At 32.9% G+C, this 19,737-nt stretch overlaps 1 protein-coding gene across 1 annotated transcript; it reads right to left on the bottom strand.

Annotated features, from left to right (window-relative positions):
• Positions 1–283: 283 nt before the first annotated feature.
• LOC100527499 (putative proteasome subunit alpha type-3) lies at positions 284–6,788 on the bottom strand. The gene is made up of 10 exons (NM_001249983.2): positions 6,596–6,788; positions 6,415–6,454; positions 6,227–6,310; positions 5,402–5,475; positions 4,661–4,747; positions 4,475–4,559; positions 4,298–4,344; positions 3,626–3,691; positions 1,400–1,490; positions 284–626 (listed from the first exon to the last, which is right to left on the bottom strand). Exons 1-10 carry the CDS (start codon positions 6,697–6,699, stop codon positions 555–557), a joined length of 750 nt encoding a protein of 249 aa, NP_001236912.2. The 5' UTR covers positions 6,700–6,788; the 3' UTR covers positions 284–554.
• Positions 6,789–19,737: the final 12,949 nt, after the last annotated feature.

Here is a 19,737-nt window from a genome sequence, read left to right as displayed (position 1 = left end):
TGCACCAGGGAGATCCCCTCCCTCTACACCGAGGAAGCTCTTAGCCACCACTGCCCCAAGACACTTGTTAAAATATGCCAAAAAAACGTAAGATTTAATTCATAACTCATTAAATTCCTCAGGCGTATTAAACTTTTCAGACCTCAACAAAAAATGCCAAGGAAATTTTTAACCGACTATTATCAAAGTAAATTTCACATGAACCCTCCTTTTGATTTATTAATGAGACCCATATAAATTTATGTAATAATGTTGAAAGTGTTCCCGACATTGCTAAAAACAATTCGCTTAACAAATGACGTGTTGAATAAAGGAAATTCAATGCTGTGCACATAAGCACAAGGATTTGACAGAGAATTCAACACAAATCAATAAAGGTCAGCTTCTATAGAACTTCAAAACAATTGTCCAAGAAACAGGAAATCAATAAGGGCATTAAATCATCAAGAAGAATACAATATCCAACTATCGAAGCCTTGTGTTTCCTATAGATGTTTCAAATGCTCAATTACAAAGTTATGAAATACAACTTTGAAATAAACATTTCTAGTCCATTAATCTGCATCCATTTCTTCAAGAGCTGCTTTGGCCGCTGCCTTTGCTAATTCAAGAAGCTCATCTGGTACCTGTAAAAGAATTAATTCAGCAGCATATAGATTAACAACAAGCTTCAAAAGCTAACAAAAAACTATATTTCCAGACAAACCATTGCTAGAAGAAGAAACATTCTAACTCAAAACATCCTCTTTTGGGAGGATGGCTGAGACTAGACTTTAATGCATAATTTCCTATTAAAAGAAGCCAGAGGAACTTGTTAAACTGAATTTAGGTCATCTCATGAGATGAATGCCATGCCAAGAGAGACAGGAAACAATTAGACACAATATCTGGACACCACAGCCATACTAAACTAAAGAGGCTTCATACTACACATCTAATCTTTTTACCCAAAAATAATGAAACACCTAATATAACAAAATTGGCCCTATTTGTAAAATGGAATATCATGGAATTACTGAGAGCACAAAGTAGCACAGGAAGTCTTTTCACTACACACTGAATTTGTATTAGGTTCATCAAATGGTCTTTTAGATCAGACCCAAATTAAATTCCAGCACAAGCCAACAACTTCTTCCAGTGTTCTCCTCCATCCCCAATCCAACTCAACACACCAATATTTCCACTACCAGTAACTTACCCTCCAAAAACAATTTTCTTCACTTTTTTATACTCCCAGCCAGGAAATAGAATTTGGAAAAGAAAATGCTAGATAAGAAAGCAAAAGAAATAAATGATAAAATTACAACTAATCACAAATGAAGCACATTGATCATTGTCATAAGGTAACTGAAACAAATTGTCTACATGTAGAAGTAACCGAAAGTACACCCAGCCTTACCTTCTCATGTTGGCGGTTTGATTCATCACACACCCAGCTCATTTCTAATTCGAAATCTTTGTCCTTGGCCTCGTCATGAACTCCATATATACTGCTTGGCACAAACAAATGCAAAAAATTATTGTGAGAAATGTATTATTTATATCAAGCAATTGACTTATTTAAGGAGAAGCATGTCTATAAAAGATTCACCCATTTAGAAATTAAAAGCCCCAATATAACGCTACCCATCTAATAAAATATAGCTTGGAAGTTGCAAAACAAATTGAAACTCAATCTCACTACCCACAGCCAATGGGAATTCAATTAATTATAAAAGATAATGAAAATGAGGGATCAACTTACTTCAAGAGTAACTCTTTTCCTTATCCTCATCATTCATTTTCTTCAAATCTAATGCTTGTAAGAAGTAGTTTATCTTAACCATTAGATTTCAAGAAAATCAATTTTAGGATGAAGAGTAACTCTTTTAAAGTTACTATTGGAGTAAGTTGATCCCTCCTCAATGAAAATATATGCCTAAAACTCCATATATACTGCTTGGCACAAACAAATGCAAATTTTTTTTGTAAGAAATGTCTTATTTATATCAAGCAATTGACTTATTTAAGGAGAAGCATGTCTTACAAAAGATTCACCATTTTTGAAATAAAAGCCCCAATATAACGCTACCCATCCAATAAAATATAGCTTGGAAGTTGCAAGACAAATTGAAACTCAATCTCAATACCCACAGCCCAACGGCATTCAAGTAATTATAAAAGATATAATGAAAATATATTCCTAAATGACTGTAATTTGAATTTTGAATTTAGTTTTAGGAATTTTGGTTCTGTTTTAAGATACTGTTTAAATAAAGACAAGTATATGATCTTACCATTTAGATTTAGGAAATTATCAGTCTGATTATAAGATTAGCATAATGTTAGTATTTGAATTTTGTATTGCACTTTTGCTCTATATATAGAGCCCAAGAATAAAATATTAATGAAGCTTCTACACATAACGCATCTCTTGTTCATTTACAAATATATTTACAGCACAAAAAACCAACAAGATAAATTACCCGTAACAGCTTTAGGGAAAAATAATATCATTTTTCTCTTGGTTGGATAACCAATACATTTCTTGTTACTTCATAATTTTAAAGTCTTGATATGGATATGGACAAACAGGCACACTACAATACAAACTCTAAAACATCCTATTCTTTCTCATGCTCAATTCTATAATTTTACCTTGATCCTGTATTGCTATCAGAAGTTCCAAATAAAAATTGTATGAGGCATTTTTACCCCTATAGCCTCAATTTTCTAATGCTTAAAAATTAGACCCCAACACAATTGGTATATAAAGAGGAGTTAAAAAATTAAAAAAGGGTGATGGGTGGTATTGTTAGCTACTGTGTGATCACTTTGGTAGCATAGGAACAGTATTTTATTTAAGGATTAGCATAAGATTGCAGAACAGGTGTTTGGGATCAAAATCAGATCATGGTCCTGGCAAAAGTCTAAAATGGGAGGCTTCTCAGCTTCATTTTATGGTCTGTGGAACCAATTCTATGTATGAAAGCTTTGTAGGAGAAAAGAATAAAATGGTTTATTGTGACAGAGGGGGCATGTGGCAGCATGGATATGAGGCTGTTATGAATGTGAAGAAAAATCATACTGCATGCAGGAGAAGTATAATTATTAGTTCGGAGTTATACATGGCAGTATAGGGAATTCTTTGGGTGGGATTCTGAACATGCTGAAACTCTGGTACTGGATTTGGTCAACACGCAGGATGGTAGGCTGCGCATGCAGCTTCTGTGATTGGTATATTTCAGCTGATACAATGTGGTTGTAGTTAGTGCTGGTTTACTTTTGTATTGTTGTAAAACTTTATTAGTTTTAGTTTAGTTAGTTGGACAGCTTTGATTTGTTGTTTTGCTGGCTGCGGGTTTCAATTGCAGTTGCTGAGATATGTTTTGGTTTAAATGGGATGTAAATTTTTCTCTGCATTAGGGAGGCTGCATTGTTTTGGGTTGAAGGGCATCATACACACAATTGTATACGAGACATGGTACTCCTTGTACCATCAGTAATATATTTTCTTTAGCTGATTAAAAAAACAATTGGTATATAAAGAGACATAACAATACATTCAAAATACAGCATAGGAAAATCTCGATTTAAGAATATTATAAAAACTACAAAAACTATAGCCAATAATCAGGCTACTTACATTTTAGCCACTTCAATAAGCCCTTGTCGACATGTCATATCAGCAAGCTTTAACTTTTCAATCTCTCTGCGAATAAATAACAACATTGCTTAAATATCATATTGAGACGAATCTGATATCTCAAGATTACATTTGAATAAAATTACCCTCCCCAAACCCACAATGAATATGGCCTAAGGAATACATCAACAAAGAGTGCAAGTAAGGTATTTTGCGTTAGAGTCAACAGCTAAATGATTCAGGAGTGAATTCTAATTTACATTAGAGCTTCCTTGCTTTAGTTTTATTCATTCAAACAATTAGAAGCAGATATTAAAATAATGAAAACAAGTGAAAAAATTGAAGTAACACATTATCAGTAGGTTTTCTAATAATTATCCCACAAATAGGATAAACTAAGAGATGTTACTAAGAAGGTCTACTGCTATCTTGCTTAAGCTTCAGCAGCTTGTTGCCATAATTCACAAGCCTAGATCCCACATAACAGCAACTCAAAGTAGTTAGTATTAGATAGCATGGGATATATTTTTTTATAGAAAATAAAATACTATTTAAGAGTAAGTTAAGGATACAATACAAGAGGATAAGATATCACCCCCAACAGACAGTAAAAAAGAATATAGTTATTTGATTTAGTGCACAATTACATTTCTATAAGTGATGTATACTTACGTTTTAGCAGCCTGCCTGCCCTTGCCAATTGCAGCACCGAAATATCTCTAGAACAATTACCAAACGAACATATCATTACAAAAATAGCACATGGAACTTCAAAAAAGGAATAGCAATTGCATGTGTAATTATAAGGAAGTCAGGAAGTTGCTATCAAATAACAAAAAGTATACTCACATAAGAAACACCAGAAGGTTCGACCATGTACAACTGTGGTTCATCCCTGTCATAACCTCCTAGTATGACACCACATCCAAAAGGTCTGCAGCACCATTATAGATCTGTTGTTAATACGAAATATGACAATACAACTTTAAAATGACTACAAGACAAGACATTAGCAGGAATTGGTTCACATATAACCTGAGCCACCAATATAGCGTACAGAGGTGCACATAACTAGCCACACGGTCAGCAAGTTCCTTAACAGGAATTGGTTCGCCATATACACTGAAAAGAAACATAAGCCAGCATAAACATTTTTCTTCTTAAAAGAAGAAAGCAAACATTTAATTAAACCTCAGAGTTAAGAAATCCTTATACTTTGGTCATACTGAATTGAAGGTCACAGGTGATTGGTTTCTGTAGATTCTCATGCTATTATGCTAATCTTAACCCTCTTAGAGATTTACAGTAACTTAAAATGATTTGTCAGGCTACTTTGTTATAAAATCTATTGTTTATCAAATAAAAAAATTGCACATCCTATTTCAATCAGGGCAGGGCAGCAATAGTAAGTAATGCATGAAAGTTGCTAGCTATCACATATTTTTCTTGTGGAAGAGAGCAAAATAGGAACTTATTATAAGTTCGACTTCAAAAGTTAAAACAAGGTCAAGTCAATTATACAGTGTTTCAATTGGTCCATCTAAACTGGCTACTACTTTTTCTCCATGAAGAAATTAAAGCTAAATGAGAAGAACTTAAAATTACATTGACTTCAAAATATAATGACAAGGCTAAATTACTTTACTAGTTGTCAATTAGTCCAAGGAAGTAGCCCATAAAAAAAGATAAGAGTATTCAGTCACACGATTATATAAATAAAAGGGTTGGGAGAGGAGGCATCTTAAGGTGCATATGTTGCAAGAGAATGAAGTAAACCTGTCATAGTTAGTTGCTTCAGACTTGGCCCTAGCAACAATTTGCCTGCCATCAGCTGCTAATCCTGCTACAGCCTAAAATTGGAAGATTAATGCATAAATCAAAATAAGTCCAAAACATCAAATCAACCAGAATGTGATAGTATGGCCAATGTAAAGCTTTAATTTATAAAGTTATAATACACTTGCTGCTTTAGTACATGGCACCTGACGCACAACAATTTCTACTTAACTGAATTTTATCAATAACATCATGAGTTTCATGACTTTTCTAATATTCACCTCCAATTAACAAATAAGAAAAACATCCTGGAATCACTGTTTAACATTTGGTCAATCATGCACAGTCATGGGTGTTAATCTAAGATTCATTATGACTACCAAATAGAATCTAACAGGGCATGAAATAAACACATCAGAATGCCAATAAACAAAGGAAAAAAACTACTTCCAATTAGTGCTACTGATCTATACACACACAGGGTGCTCGTACTTCACTTTCTTTCACTCTTAACCTACATCTCACTCAAACCAAAGTTTTAAATTGCGGTCATAATCACAATTGCGGTTTTGTTGCAATAATTGATATGTGTAAAATTGTAGACATGCAGCTGATACAGCCGTGGAAGACCACAAAAATCCCTGACGTCGCAGCCGCAATTGCATCCCGGACAATTTTTATAAACCTCAACTCACAATCACTTCATCACTAGCATTTCATGGTGAAGCTTGTTAACAAATGCCAGTAAAACCACGTCTCTTTTATGCAAATCTCTTTCGGATATTTACAAAATCAAAACAAGATAAGGGGTTAATGGCAACGTACCATCCCAGAGTGACGATGAACGGAGTGTATTCTTCTATTGGAACCCGGAAGCATCATTTTCGACGGAATAAGCTTCTCAACGCCCTAAAGCCCAAAAACCCAACTCATAAAATTATTCAATTTTTTAAATAAAAAAATAAACACTAAAAGAAACCCTAATGCACCAGAAAATTTCAGAAAAAACCTACCAACACAACCCCATCTTTGCACTTGATCCCAATAACAGTCCTACAACAAAGTTTCAAATCTAGGATCACTACCAAATACAAAAAAAAATACAAAATCACAAAAAAAAATCATAATTATTCAATAAACTATTTCCGTTTCAATTTCAAAACCACGAATTAAAAAAAAAAAAAAAGTACCAACCCGCTGTTATCGACGGCTTTGGCAGCATACTCGATCTGGAAAACACGGCCATCGGGGGAGAAAGTGGTGACGGAGAGATCGTAACCTGTTCCGATGCTGCTCATCTTTTTCGGATGCTGGTTTTACTTTCGCTGGATTTTCTTCTTTCTTCTTTGAGTTTGGCTGTGCTCAACCACAGAGGAATGTGAAGAGTATTAAGGGGGTCTTGGTTGCTCAAGAGTTTAACTGCGTGCGTGACTTGAAAAGTTGGTAAATTGCACAGATAGCTAGTTATTTTTGCAATATTACAAGTTAGTCCCCCCTGGCCCTGGCCCTGGCCCTGGCCCAAAGTAGGGCTTCTCAGTTCTCACTTGCTGTTCTGACGTTCTCATTTTTTATTTTTGCTACGAGAAGATCCTAATTCACTAGATTTATAATCAAGCCAACTTCGTTAATAAAGTCAATCGGAAATTGGAAATACCTATATATATAATATTGAATAATAAACTAATAGCCCTATAAAAAAAACAATAATAGACTAATAGTATATTGATAAAAACAATTATAGTTAATTTTAATAAAGGTTAATATTATAAATATATTTTATATTATTTAAATGTATTTTTTGGTATACAATATTTATTGAAAAAAAATGTTTTTAGTTTCTGTATTTTGTAAGGTTTTAGTTCCTGTATTTTATCATCAAATATTATGGTTCCTAAATTTTTAAAATTAGTGTTTCTAGTTTTTCAAGGGATGAGTCATGTAAGAAACAATGTTTACAATAAAATACATATTATAAACACTTATTTTTTAAAGTTCAAAGACCAAAATGTTCGATGCGATGACTAAAATTAAAATTTTTACAAAATATAGATACTAAAATTAATAAAAATATATATTATAAGCTGCCCATATATCATAAGCAATATATAACTAGATTAAATATGTTTTTTAAGTCCCTACAAACATGATTTTGTCTAGTTTTAGTCTATGTAAAAAATTTAGCTGTTTTTAGATTTCTAATATTTTCTCACCAATTTTTTTAGTTCTTACCATTAACTCTAGTTAGTTTAGTGTTAAAATGACTAACAAAACTATCAATAAGTCATTTAGCTAAGAGAAAATAGATCGATCTCCTTAAATAAGGTTTTGTGGGTCGAGTGTAACACCCCAAATTTTGAGTACTAGGAATACACTATAAAGAGAAATATTATTAGGACCCTTTTGTTATATTTTTTTTTTGTAAATACATGTTATTATTATTTGTATAGTATTGATTTTGTCCTAAGCATGCACTTGTGTTGCGATAGTTTGTGTGTTCCTATACAAGTGGGTATTTTGTGTGTATTATTATTATTATTATTATTAGTATTATTGTTGTTATTGTTGTGATGTAGCTCCATGTAGAGTTGTGTTGCGATAGTCTGCGTGTTCCTATGCAAGTGTGTATTTTGTGTGTATTATTATTATTATTATTGTTGTTGTGATGTAGCTACATGTAGAGTTTGTAGGCCTTGGATCTTCTTCATCAATGAAGTCCTTTGTTTCTTCAAGATCAATGGCAGCAGAATGGAGAAAGAGGAAAGGTGATTGGAGATGTCACTTTAAGGAGAAGATGAGTCAAGAACAAACTCACCACCATAGGAGGCCATGGATAAGAGCTTGAAGGTAGGAGAAGATGAGTGGAGGGAGAGGGAGCGAGGGGGGCATGAATTTTATGCCTCAAATGAGGTCCGAACTTTGAAGTCTCACCTTCCCCTTAGGCTAGTCCAAAATATAATTGGATTGGGCTTCTCGCAATTCAATTAAATTTCTCTCCCAACACACACATTAAATAGTGCACTTAATGCACGTGAAATTACAAAACTACCCCTAATACAAAAACTAGTCTATGTGCCCTAAAATACAAGGGCTGAAAAATCCTACATTACTAGGGCACCCTCCCTACATGTTAGACAAGTGGCCTCAGATATCTTAAGAAGGGGGGGTTGAATTAAGATATTCCAAACTACTTCCCCAATTAAAAATCTATTTCACTTTTTTTTTCAAGTTATGAATTCCCTTAATGACAATCTTCTTAAATATTGATTCAAATAAAACAATTTGAATATGAAAATAAAGCAATAATAAATAAAGGAGATTAAGGGAAGAGAAAGTGCAAACTCAGATTTATATTGGTTCGGCCACACCCTTGTGCCTACGTCCAGTCCCCAAGCAACCCGCTTGAGAGTTCCACTATCTTGTAAATTCCTTTTACAAGTTCTAAACACACAAGGACAATCCTTCCTTTGTGTTTAGAATTCCTTTACAACAAGAGACTCACGGTCTCTTAATCCCTTAGAGAATGAGGAGAAGAAGAAGAATAAATCTCTCTAGAAAGAGATGGATTTTACAGATTGAGCACTCAAATAATTCCTTAATGAATTACAATTGAATTGGCCAAGGAATTTTTAAGAGGATAGAATGATTTTTGCTCTTTGAGAGGATAAACACTTGTTGTTCTGAAAATCTCTGAGCAAATTCGTGTTTAAGTCACATATTTATAGACCATTGGTGGTCATGAATAAAGCCTTTGAAAAGTTGTGACTCATAGAATTATTTTTCTGAAAATCCTGTCTGATAATCGATTACAGGAATTGTGTAATCGATTACAGCTTTTAAAATTTGAATTAAAACGTTTATTAACTGCTGGTAATCGATTACCAAAATTGTGTAATCGATTACACAGTCTAAAATTTCGAATTCAAATTTCAGTAGCTGTTATAAAATATATTTGGCTACTGATAATCGATTACATCCTCTGGTAATCGATTACCAGAGAGTACAACCTTTGAAAAACACTTTTTAATTTAAATTACTTGGCCAAACCTTTTGTTAATTCAATTAGGAATTCCCTTCCTAATTTACTAGTGATCATCTTGATGTTGTGACTTGTAATCTTGAAGTATTGTCTTGAATTTAATCTTGAAAAGCCCATTTGCATCAATTTCATCATATCATCATAATCATCATCAAAACACCAAAGGCAATTGCATCTACACTACTATGGAGCCCTAAATACAAGGCCCAAAAATAATAAAATCCTAATCTAATATATACAAATATAAGTGGGTTCATACTTAACCCATAGGCCCAAAATCTACCCTAAGGCTCATGAGAACCCTAGGGCCTTCTCCTGCATCTATAGCCCAATCTTCTTGGAGTCTCCTAGCCATGGCTCTAGTGATGGATCCCCTCCTTGGGAGGATTGCATCATGTTGTTTTTGTTGTGTTGTTATCATTATATTTCCCTTAAGTTGCCTCTTCATGTTCTTTATGTTTCCTATGCCATTGAGTTGTTAGTAGAATATCATACACTTGTGAGATAAGTGATTATCTAGCTTGAGAATGGAAGTAAGGATACAATTCTGTTTTGATAAGGGGATGATGACCTTAGTCTAAGCTGGGCTAAACCAAGTGATGGGTGTTACCTTAGACAATTATATGTAATAGGCACCCTATGGCAAACCCTCACACATGTCCTTAAGATGAGGTTGATAAAAATAAGTAGACATACCAACCTTGTTGCAACCGAGATAGTGTAAAGGTAGTGTTTCTTAGAAGAGAAAAAATTGATAAGAGTAGATTTCCTAGCATTACCTACATCCTAAGTTTATATCTAAGTTAAGTTGATCACCTTAACCAACAATTATGTTTATGATCTAAGCCTAGTGTAAAGAAGGAAAGATGTGATGTGTAGGTGCAGTAGGAAAGATCATTGCAAGTGCCTAGAGTTATGTCCACCATAAGCATGATAAAGTTGCATAGATCGTTAGACGCCTAATAAGTAAGGATGAACTAGTCATAATAGTCATAAGCTTAGTTTGAGCCTAACTCTGAAGAATCCTTTATGACCATAAGATTTCGATATTTAAGGAAAATTTTAAAAGAAGATAGATGTGTAGGAAGATCATGTGGTTGGATCTTCATTTTTGAGGACAAAAATCTTTTTAAGGGAGGTAGAATTCGAACACCCCAAGTTTTGAGTACTAGGAATATACCATAAGAATTCTTATTAAGATCCTTCTGTTATATTTTCTGTAAATATTTATTACTATTATTTGTATTTTATTGGTTTTGTCCTAAGCACTACTTGTGTTGTAATAGTGTATGTGTTCCTATACAATGTACATTTTGTGTATATTATTATTATTACTAGTTGAAAAAGAGGCATTTCGTGTCTCTATTTTTATTTTATTGTTTAAAAAAAGTAGTTAAAGAAAGTAGTGACAATAGTTTTTTTTGGGGAAAATGGCAACACTTACATCTTGAAGGTTCATGAAGGAAACAAAAATAGTTATATATAGTAAAGGATAATTTAGGATAAGAAATGTGTATACCAAGGGGGGTAATTGCCTTTATTTGTAGTTATAGATTATTGTTGTTGTTGTTGTTGTGGTTATTATATTATATTTGGTGTTAGAAGAGTATTAGATTAACTTCTTATATTTAAAATGCTTGAAAAGTTGTCTAAGTCTAGTGTTAGTTTTATGATGACAACCCTAGAAAGACAAAATCAGCTTCTATTTTAGAGAAAATGAGTTCCAAAGTAGGTCACTTGATCATGAAAAATAGTCTAAGTCCCACATTAGGCAAAATAATCTCATGAACCTCTTTCTTCCCCTATATATACAAGAGACCAACAAGCCTTATATGCGCCAAAGAATTAAGAGGGCTTAGCGTTAGGCACAGAGCCTCTCATAGTCAATATTTTTGTATTTCTCTTTGCATTTACAAACTCAAGAAATTTAGACGACTTGAGATTGTGTTTTAAATCACAACCAAGTTTTTTCCATAGTAAAAGTTGTCGTGGAGATCGTGGTGGACAAAGCAATTGGGTTAATGCATTCTTGGGAGTAGTTGCGAGATCGTCTTCCTTTTCCTTGTTGAGGAATTTCTTTATTTAAGATTAGGGGGAATGAGTTCTCTCTTTTTACTTTGTTGTATGATTGGTAATAAGCCACAAGTAGATTGATTGATCATAGCAAGTTTATTTTCTTGGATGGGTTCTGAATACCTTTAAGCACTTTGTTTTGTTATGATTTGGGTGAATTTGATTATTAGACATTTTGATGTTTTGCCATTTTGATATTCTTAAAATTGAATTTGTAAGAAAATGTTAACTTAGAACATCAAAATGTGTACTTAAATGATAGTATTAGACTTTGTGTTCTTAATAAGAGTTGTATCCCTAGATGTTGTCTAGCTAAGGGATTTGATTTAACTCAAAAAAGATTTATACAACTCCAGATATTGCAATTATAGTGAGTAAAGGTTAAGATCTCAGAATAATGCAATCAATTTGTATATTTTCTAATTTTAGGTTGCTAAATGATTGAAAGAGATTTTGATGTCAACATAGAAGTTGTAGATAATTGTCTTATCTTTGAAGTGAATTATGCATCATGTTGTGCATGTGTTTTGAAGTAAAGGACATTTATGAAACTAATTGGGGAAGTCATGAATGAGTTGACGTATGACTCTGATCTTGAGGGTGCAATGGTTTGGAATCTCTTTTAAGTTCATGTTGAGAACATGTATTGGATTATCCTTACAAGGCTGGAATGCGCTAACACATCATCGACGATGTCATCTCGGTGAGAGTGATAGTGTTGGGTTGCCCATTGTGTGGCAATTTGACGACTACATGGACTCCTAGGCTACATTCACAATGTTTTCCAAAATGATACCACATGCATACGAGTCTAATGTACATCGGATTTTGTGTGTGACTTTGTGTATGAAATGTTTGATTTGGATGAAGCATGCTTGTGTCCTGAAACGTAATTGCTTATAAATGTTTCTTATATCTTTATGACTTCCTTAATGTTTTAAATTTATTCTGAGATGTATCTCACTCCCTGTCTATTTGTCTTGTTTATTTTTGAGTTGAATGTCACCCTTGCGGATAAGTCTCTGTAAGGTTATGATGATGATGTCACCCTTACATGATAAACCTTTACATTGAATTAAAATAAACATGGATATAGAATAACTTAGTCTTCATACATAATTAAATATCATCAGTAGTGTCATAGAAGAAATAATACGGATACAACCCATGATAGTATGAAAGTAAGCCAGATAAATCTTTACATCCTTACTTTAACAAAATACATATCCTTGGAGAAACCTCTCTCAAAATACATCAAAATTAGTAAAGAAAACTAGGATCAGAGCAAACCACTTATGAGCCATTTTGGAAAACATTGTGAATGTGATACCATTTTAGAAAATATTGTGAATGTAGCTTGTTAGGAGCATTGTCACTTATCACAAAAAGCATATTCTCAGAGTCCATTAGGAGTAGCAAAGTGAGGCCTATGAGTTACCTGTGCCAAATGAGTGCACCAAATGTCAGATAGTCACCACTCGTTAATTCCCCCAGGTTCTTCGGACATCTCCGCCCATTATACCCCAATGTATCTCTGTCCATCATCCATTTTCTCAACGTAATCTCACTTTATCATAGAAGAAAATACAACCATTCATTCCCTACTCTCTATCCAATCCTCTTAACTTCTACCACTGCATCGCATGTGTAGCTGTTGTGTCATCTGCATCAATAAACGTGTACAAACAAACAAACAAGAAAGATAGATAAGGCTTGGGCCTACGTACTACTCTCAAGGAACCAATCGTGGCTTTTTAAGCGGTATAAACCACTTGTCACACAAAACAATCGGACAACATAATGACTATGATCACAACCACCTAATAATCATAACAAACAACTTGTCGAGAGTTGGACACTCCCGAACCCAAACCACAATGCATACAGATAAAATAACACTATACCGATATATATAGCAGAATATAAATTTACACACCACATATATAATTTGTTGGAGTTCACACTCTATCGATCTTACAATTCACCAATAATAATAATAATAATTATACAAGCATGCATCTTAGTAATTTTATCAATAGAGAATCAACACAGTTTCCAGAACAAACATCAGTCATCAAATCTTGTTGTTAAGTTTGGCTTGGCTATGTCCAAGTCACATTGGACTGTACCAAACAATTAAATCCCTAACCTTTTTATGTTAACAAAGTATAAATTTTATGTATTAACCTTTTCTGCTTAAGCTATAGGTTCATGTATATCTCTATGAGACACAAGCAAAAAAACATGAACTAAAAGGCTTTGAACGAAAAACAAGGTATCAGTCATTGGATGATACTGCTTCAACGTCTGGCCTTGAGAAGACAAGTGCTTTAGCCCTTGACTCAGTACAAAAGCAATGGAACAGTTACTGGATCCTTAAGTACTAAAAACATTCTCAAGAAAGTAACGTTCATAGGCTCAGTAAGAAGCTTGCACCATAACGCACAAAAGGGAAGATTTAAATTGTCTTGTCTTGACATTCTTAATTTCTTTTGTCTTATGTTGTTAACGTTTCCTTTGATTCATATGATGAAAGTCAGCTCTGAGCACTAGGTGACAATAGCAAACTGTACTTCACTCTCTCTTTGCACAATAGCAGCCTCATGTCAAGCGCCAAAGTTATTAGACAACGGCTAACTGGGATCTCTCAACGGATTAAAGCTTTGAAGTCTATATAAAAAGCTAGAAGATGTTCATGTTAAGGTTTTCAAATTACAAGAAAACATTCTGAGACAAAACGAACAAGTACTGTAACATTGTTAGTCCGTTGGATGAAAGAAACTTGAGTGAATTGAGTGAATCTTAGCTTTGTTGAGTTAGAGAGTTTCACTGTATCCGAGCTTACTGTGTAAACACTTCGTAGGTTTTGATGGTTGTTTGTTGAATCCATAAACCAAGTTAAAAGGAAGGGCAAAATAGTCATTTTCCAAAGATTTCAAACATCCATTCGCCTAGGCTAGCAACCAGCTCGCTTGGGCTAATCAAGTTTTTGCAAACATAAATTATCAACTCGCCTGAGCGAGTGAGTGCCTTCAAAGTTAAGCAACAAATTCGTCTGGGCAAATTTAGCTCGCTTGGGTGAATTTGTCTACACCTCTTGGCTCTTTTCTATAAATAGTCATGTCAAGGAAGAAGAAAGGGAGAAAAGAAAACAAAGAAAAAAATGTGAGAAACACAAAAAGGAAGAAGGAAGCACAAAGTGGAGCCTGGGCGCTGCAGAGTTGTGACCATCGATCACATCCTTCGTCATTTCTCTTGTTATTTTTGTGCTCTATGCAATGATCGGTTAGTTTCTCTAAAGGATTGGATGTAATCTTTGTACCCTTATGTATCTCCTTTGATATTATATATATATGTATGAATCTTTTCTACTAATTTCTGGTGATTTCATTTTGTTTGTAATGTTTGATTCTATTTGATGACTAGTTTCATGAAATTGGATTTTAACTTTGATTGGGAAGTACTCTTAGAATTTGAATTGAATGAAGTTACTCTTTACGTTATGTTGCTAGGAATAGAGCATAACATTTTGATTGCAAATAGTAAAAGATTATGACTGTAATGTTTGGATATTTACTTCGCGAAGGATCGATATTCGGTAAATATTCTTAGGATTCTCAAGTGTGAGGAATCGGTTTAGGGTAACTCAATGTGTGCATCAGTAATGTTAGAAAATGATTCATATATGTTAATCTTATTAGGAAATTGACGGTATGAACGATGAAATCAAATCCTACGTTTTTCTTGAATTAATTAAATTCGTTATTATTGTTTTCAAAATCTTACGTATTTCTGACACACTAAATTCCGTTATTTCTGTTATTTCCGTTATTTCGTTACTTTAGTTATTTTTCGTTAGTTAGACAAACCCATGACATCTCGATTAAATGTGTACATAACTATTGAACTAATAACCTTTATATGAAGGAATTGAGTAACTCAAGTCCTTGTGGAGAGAATCTCTTTTTATAAATCTATAACCTATGAAGACATTGGTACGCTTGCCAATAGTCCAACAATAAACTGTTAGACACCTAATGAGTGGGGACAAACTAGTCATGATAGTCATCAACTTAGTTTGAGCCTAACATTGAAGAATCCTTTATGACCATAAGATTTCGATATTTAAGGAAAATTTTAAAAGAAGATCATGTGGTTTGGTCTTGATTTTTTAGTTCGAAAATATTTTAAGGGAGGTAGAATTCTAACACCCCAAGTTTTAAGTATTAGGAATGTACCATAAGGAAAACTCTTATTAGGATCCTTCTGTTACATTTTTTGTAAATATTTGTTATTATTATTTGTATTTTATTGGTTTTGTCCTAAGCATGTACTTGTGTTGTGATACTATGTGTTTTCCTATACACATGTGTATTTTGTGTATATTATTATTGTTGTTGTTGTTGTCTTTACTATATTATATTATATTTGGTGTTAGAAGAGTATTAGATTAACTTCTTATAGTTAAAATGCTTGAAAAGTTGTCTAAGTCTAGTGTTATTTTTAAGATGACAACCCTGGAAAGACTACATCATATCTTGAGTTATAGTTGCCTATTTGAGGTGTTGTTTGCATCGTTGGAAAACTTGTTGAAAAAGCTACAATTCATTCACAACACCATAGAAACCAAAATCAGCTTCTATCTTAGAGAAAATAAGCTCCAAAGTAGATACTTGATCATGAAAAATGTTCTAAGTCCCACATTGGGTAAAATAACCTCATGAACCCCTTTCTTCCCCTATATATAAAGGAGACCAAAAAGCCTTATATGCACCAAAGAATTCTGTAGACTTATCTTTAGGCATGGAGTCCCTCGTAGTCAATATTTTTATATTTCTCTTTGCGCTTTCAAACTCGAGGAATTTAGATGTCTTGAGATTGTGTTTTAAATCACAACCAAGCTTTTTCCATAGTGAGAGTTGTCATGGAGATCGTGGCAGACGAAGTCATTGGGTCAATGTGTTCTTGGGAGTGGTTGCATGGTCGTCTTTCTTTTCCTTGTTGAGGAATTTCTTTATTTGAGATTAGGGGGAGTGGGTTCTCTCTTTTTCTTTTATTGTATGAGTGGTAATGAGCCATGAGTAGATTGTATGATCTTAGGTTTATGATTATAACAAGTTTATTTTCTTGGATGCGTTGTAAATACCCTAAACCACTTTGTTTTGTTTTGATTTTGGTGAATTTGATTGTTGGATGTTTTGATGTTTTTCCATTTTGAAAATCTTGAAATTGAATTTGATAATTGATGTTGGATGCATATGCTGATTTTCTGATTGAAAATGTTAACTTAGAACACCAAAATGTGTACTTAAATGATAGTATTAGACTTTGTGTTCTTCACAAGAGTTGTAGCCCTGGATGTTATCTAGCCAATGGATTTGGTTTCACTCAAAAGATTTTTATAACTCCAAATATTGCGAATTTAGTGAGTAAAGCATAAGTTGTTGGAATTATGTGCTCAGTTTTTATATTTCCTGATTTTAGGTTTCTAAATGATTGAAAGAGATTTTGAGGTCAACATAAAATTTGCAAATAATTGTCTTATGTTTCTAACGAGATAAGAAAAACTTAATAAGATTAGTACAACTTTAGACATGGTATGTGTACGTGTGTTGAAAAATGTTAGGAGAACCTAATCCCGACAGGATAAGAATCTCTAAGGGAATTCAAAAATAAACCATGTGCATATTGTCTATGAACCATGCATCGTGTTTTGCATATGTGTTTTGAAGTAAATGGCATTTATGAACTTAACTGGGGAGGTCATGAATGAATTGACACATGACTCTAACCTTGGAGGTGCAACGGTTTGGAATCTCTTTTAAGCACATGCCATGCTGGTCACATGTGTTGGAATATCCTTGCAAGGCTAGAACACCCAAACGTGTTGTCGACGTTGTCATCTTAGTAGAGTGATAGTGTTGGATTGCCCATTGTGTGGCAATATATTGACTACATGGACTCTCGAGCCACATTCACAGTATTTTCCAAAATGGTACCTTTGACATACAAGTCTACGAATATAATGTGCATTGCATTTCATGTGTGACTACGTATGGAATGTTTGATTTGGCTGAGGCATACTTGTGTTTTGGAATGTAATTGTTTATAAAGGTATCTTATATCTTTATGACTTCTTTAATGTTTTAAATTTATTTTAAGATATATCTCACTCCCTGTCTGTTTGTCTTGTTTGTGTTTGAGTTGAATGTCACCATTGCAGGTGAGTCTCTGTAAGATTATGATGATGATGCTACGGCTTAGGTCTCCACTTTATATTACTATTAATTTTAGGGTTATGAATGTTCTTAAACAATGCAACATTGGGACATAGGTTTTATTCATTTAGCTAAGGATTAAATTAATGAGTATAATTTCACCATATTTTATTTAATATGGTTTGTATGGACTTTGAAATGCCAAAATTTGTTTAACATGGACTTATATTTTTTTATTGATATTTTTTCTTTAAGTTTACATATATTTGGCATGTAATATTCTTACCACGAAATAAGTTTTTTTTAAAGTCGATACATCCTTTTAATTAAATTCTGCTAAAAGCATATTTAGAAAACATTATAAGTGTATGTGTCTTGGGGTAGAATGATGTTACACGAGTCTTATGGATAGAAAAAATGTAACATTGTGATTTTCATAATTTATGATTAAGCAATTTTAATTAAATTGCAAAAGTAATTAAATTTATATTTGAATGCCTATAATTAATTATTGATGTACATGATTGTGTATGGCTTATGTTTGTATGCATTTAGTGAGTTTTTGTGAGTTTGGGCTTGACCAAATGGGTCTTCGGTTACAAAAAAGGCACATAACGTGTCTTAATGACAACACTCCCACCAACATAATGACCGTACTTACAATTATTTCATGATATGTTCAAATGAGGTGCAATAACAAGCATAGTATTAGGAAGGACAAATTAAGGATGACAATTATAAAAACATTACATGGAGCAGGTAATGAGCATAGTCAGTATAAAAATAATATGGGTTAGTCTTGGCACATAAGACAAACATTAATTTAATTTAGAAAGCAAACAGAAAAGTGTAAATGGAAGGAATATATTTGACAATTTTTGGTTCCAAAAAATAGAAGAAGCATATATAACACATACATCTTGAAGAATATTATTTTTGGCAGTTATTCGGTACCTCTTTCAATTGAGTAGATCTCATTTTTATGTTGAATGTTGAAGAAAGTATGATGACCAATAGAAAAAGAGGAAAAGAGTCTAACAAAATCTAAAGGTTTATATGAGATTGTTTGATAGATGTTTTATACTAAAAAGTTCATATGAAATCCATCTTAAAAACCAATCCATTGAAATTTGTAAAGACTTTATATAAGTTCTAAAAAATACTAATTGAATACCATTAAATTTTGTTGTCCTCCCACATAAAAATCTTGATTAAATATCACAAGATTTTTTAATATATATATATATATATATATAAACTTTTAAAATCCTAACACAATACACCTCTAAGTTTGGGTATTTTTCTTTATGTTGTTGTTCAATTATAACTGAAATTGTACCTTAGCAACCTAGATAATAAAATGTGGATGAGATATAATAAAGGTAAAACTCAAGAATTCTAGTATATTATAAAGACAACTTAAGAACCCACTAATAAAAGGTGGAGAGAGAGATAGATTGTTGAGATTAAACTCTAATTTTGATAAAGGAATATTATAAGGATAAATAACATGTTTAGTTCCTAAACTGTATTTACCGATAACTTAATCCTTAAATTTTCAAAATGATCAATTTAGTTCACAAAAATGTAAATATTACAACAAAATAGCTCAATTGTTAAGCATACTAACAATTTCATCCTTAAAGTGACACTTAATGTTTAATAGATCTTAAAAGTATATTACTTACTGACAAATTAGTTCACAGCATACATGACTTATATTAAATGATTGGACTAATTTATCGCAATAATTGAACATTTGTGAACTAAATTAGTCATTTAAAAATGTAGGATCTAAAATTTTCGACAAATACATAATTCAAACACTAAATAAGCTATTTACCCAATATTATAAAGAACACTTAACATATTGTATTAAGTTACATTATAGAGGGGAAAGTTACATTAGCTTTATTGTTCTAAATTATAATCCCAAACATAAACATCATGCTAACTGCCATAATTTTTACCCATCCAACAGCCTGAAGTGAAAAATGACCAAGGACATG

The sequence above is a fragment of the Glycine max genome, chromosome 19 (genome assembly GCF_000004515.6).
Source record: "Glycine max cultivar Williams 82 chromosome 19, Glycine_max_v4.0, whole genome shotgun sequence".
Lineage (NCBI taxonomy): Eukaryota > Viridiplantae > Streptophyta > Magnoliopsida > Fabales > Fabaceae > Glycine > Glycine max.
Note: the sequence above shows the minus strand (reverse complement) of the source record. Positions and strands in the feature narration are given on the sequence as shown.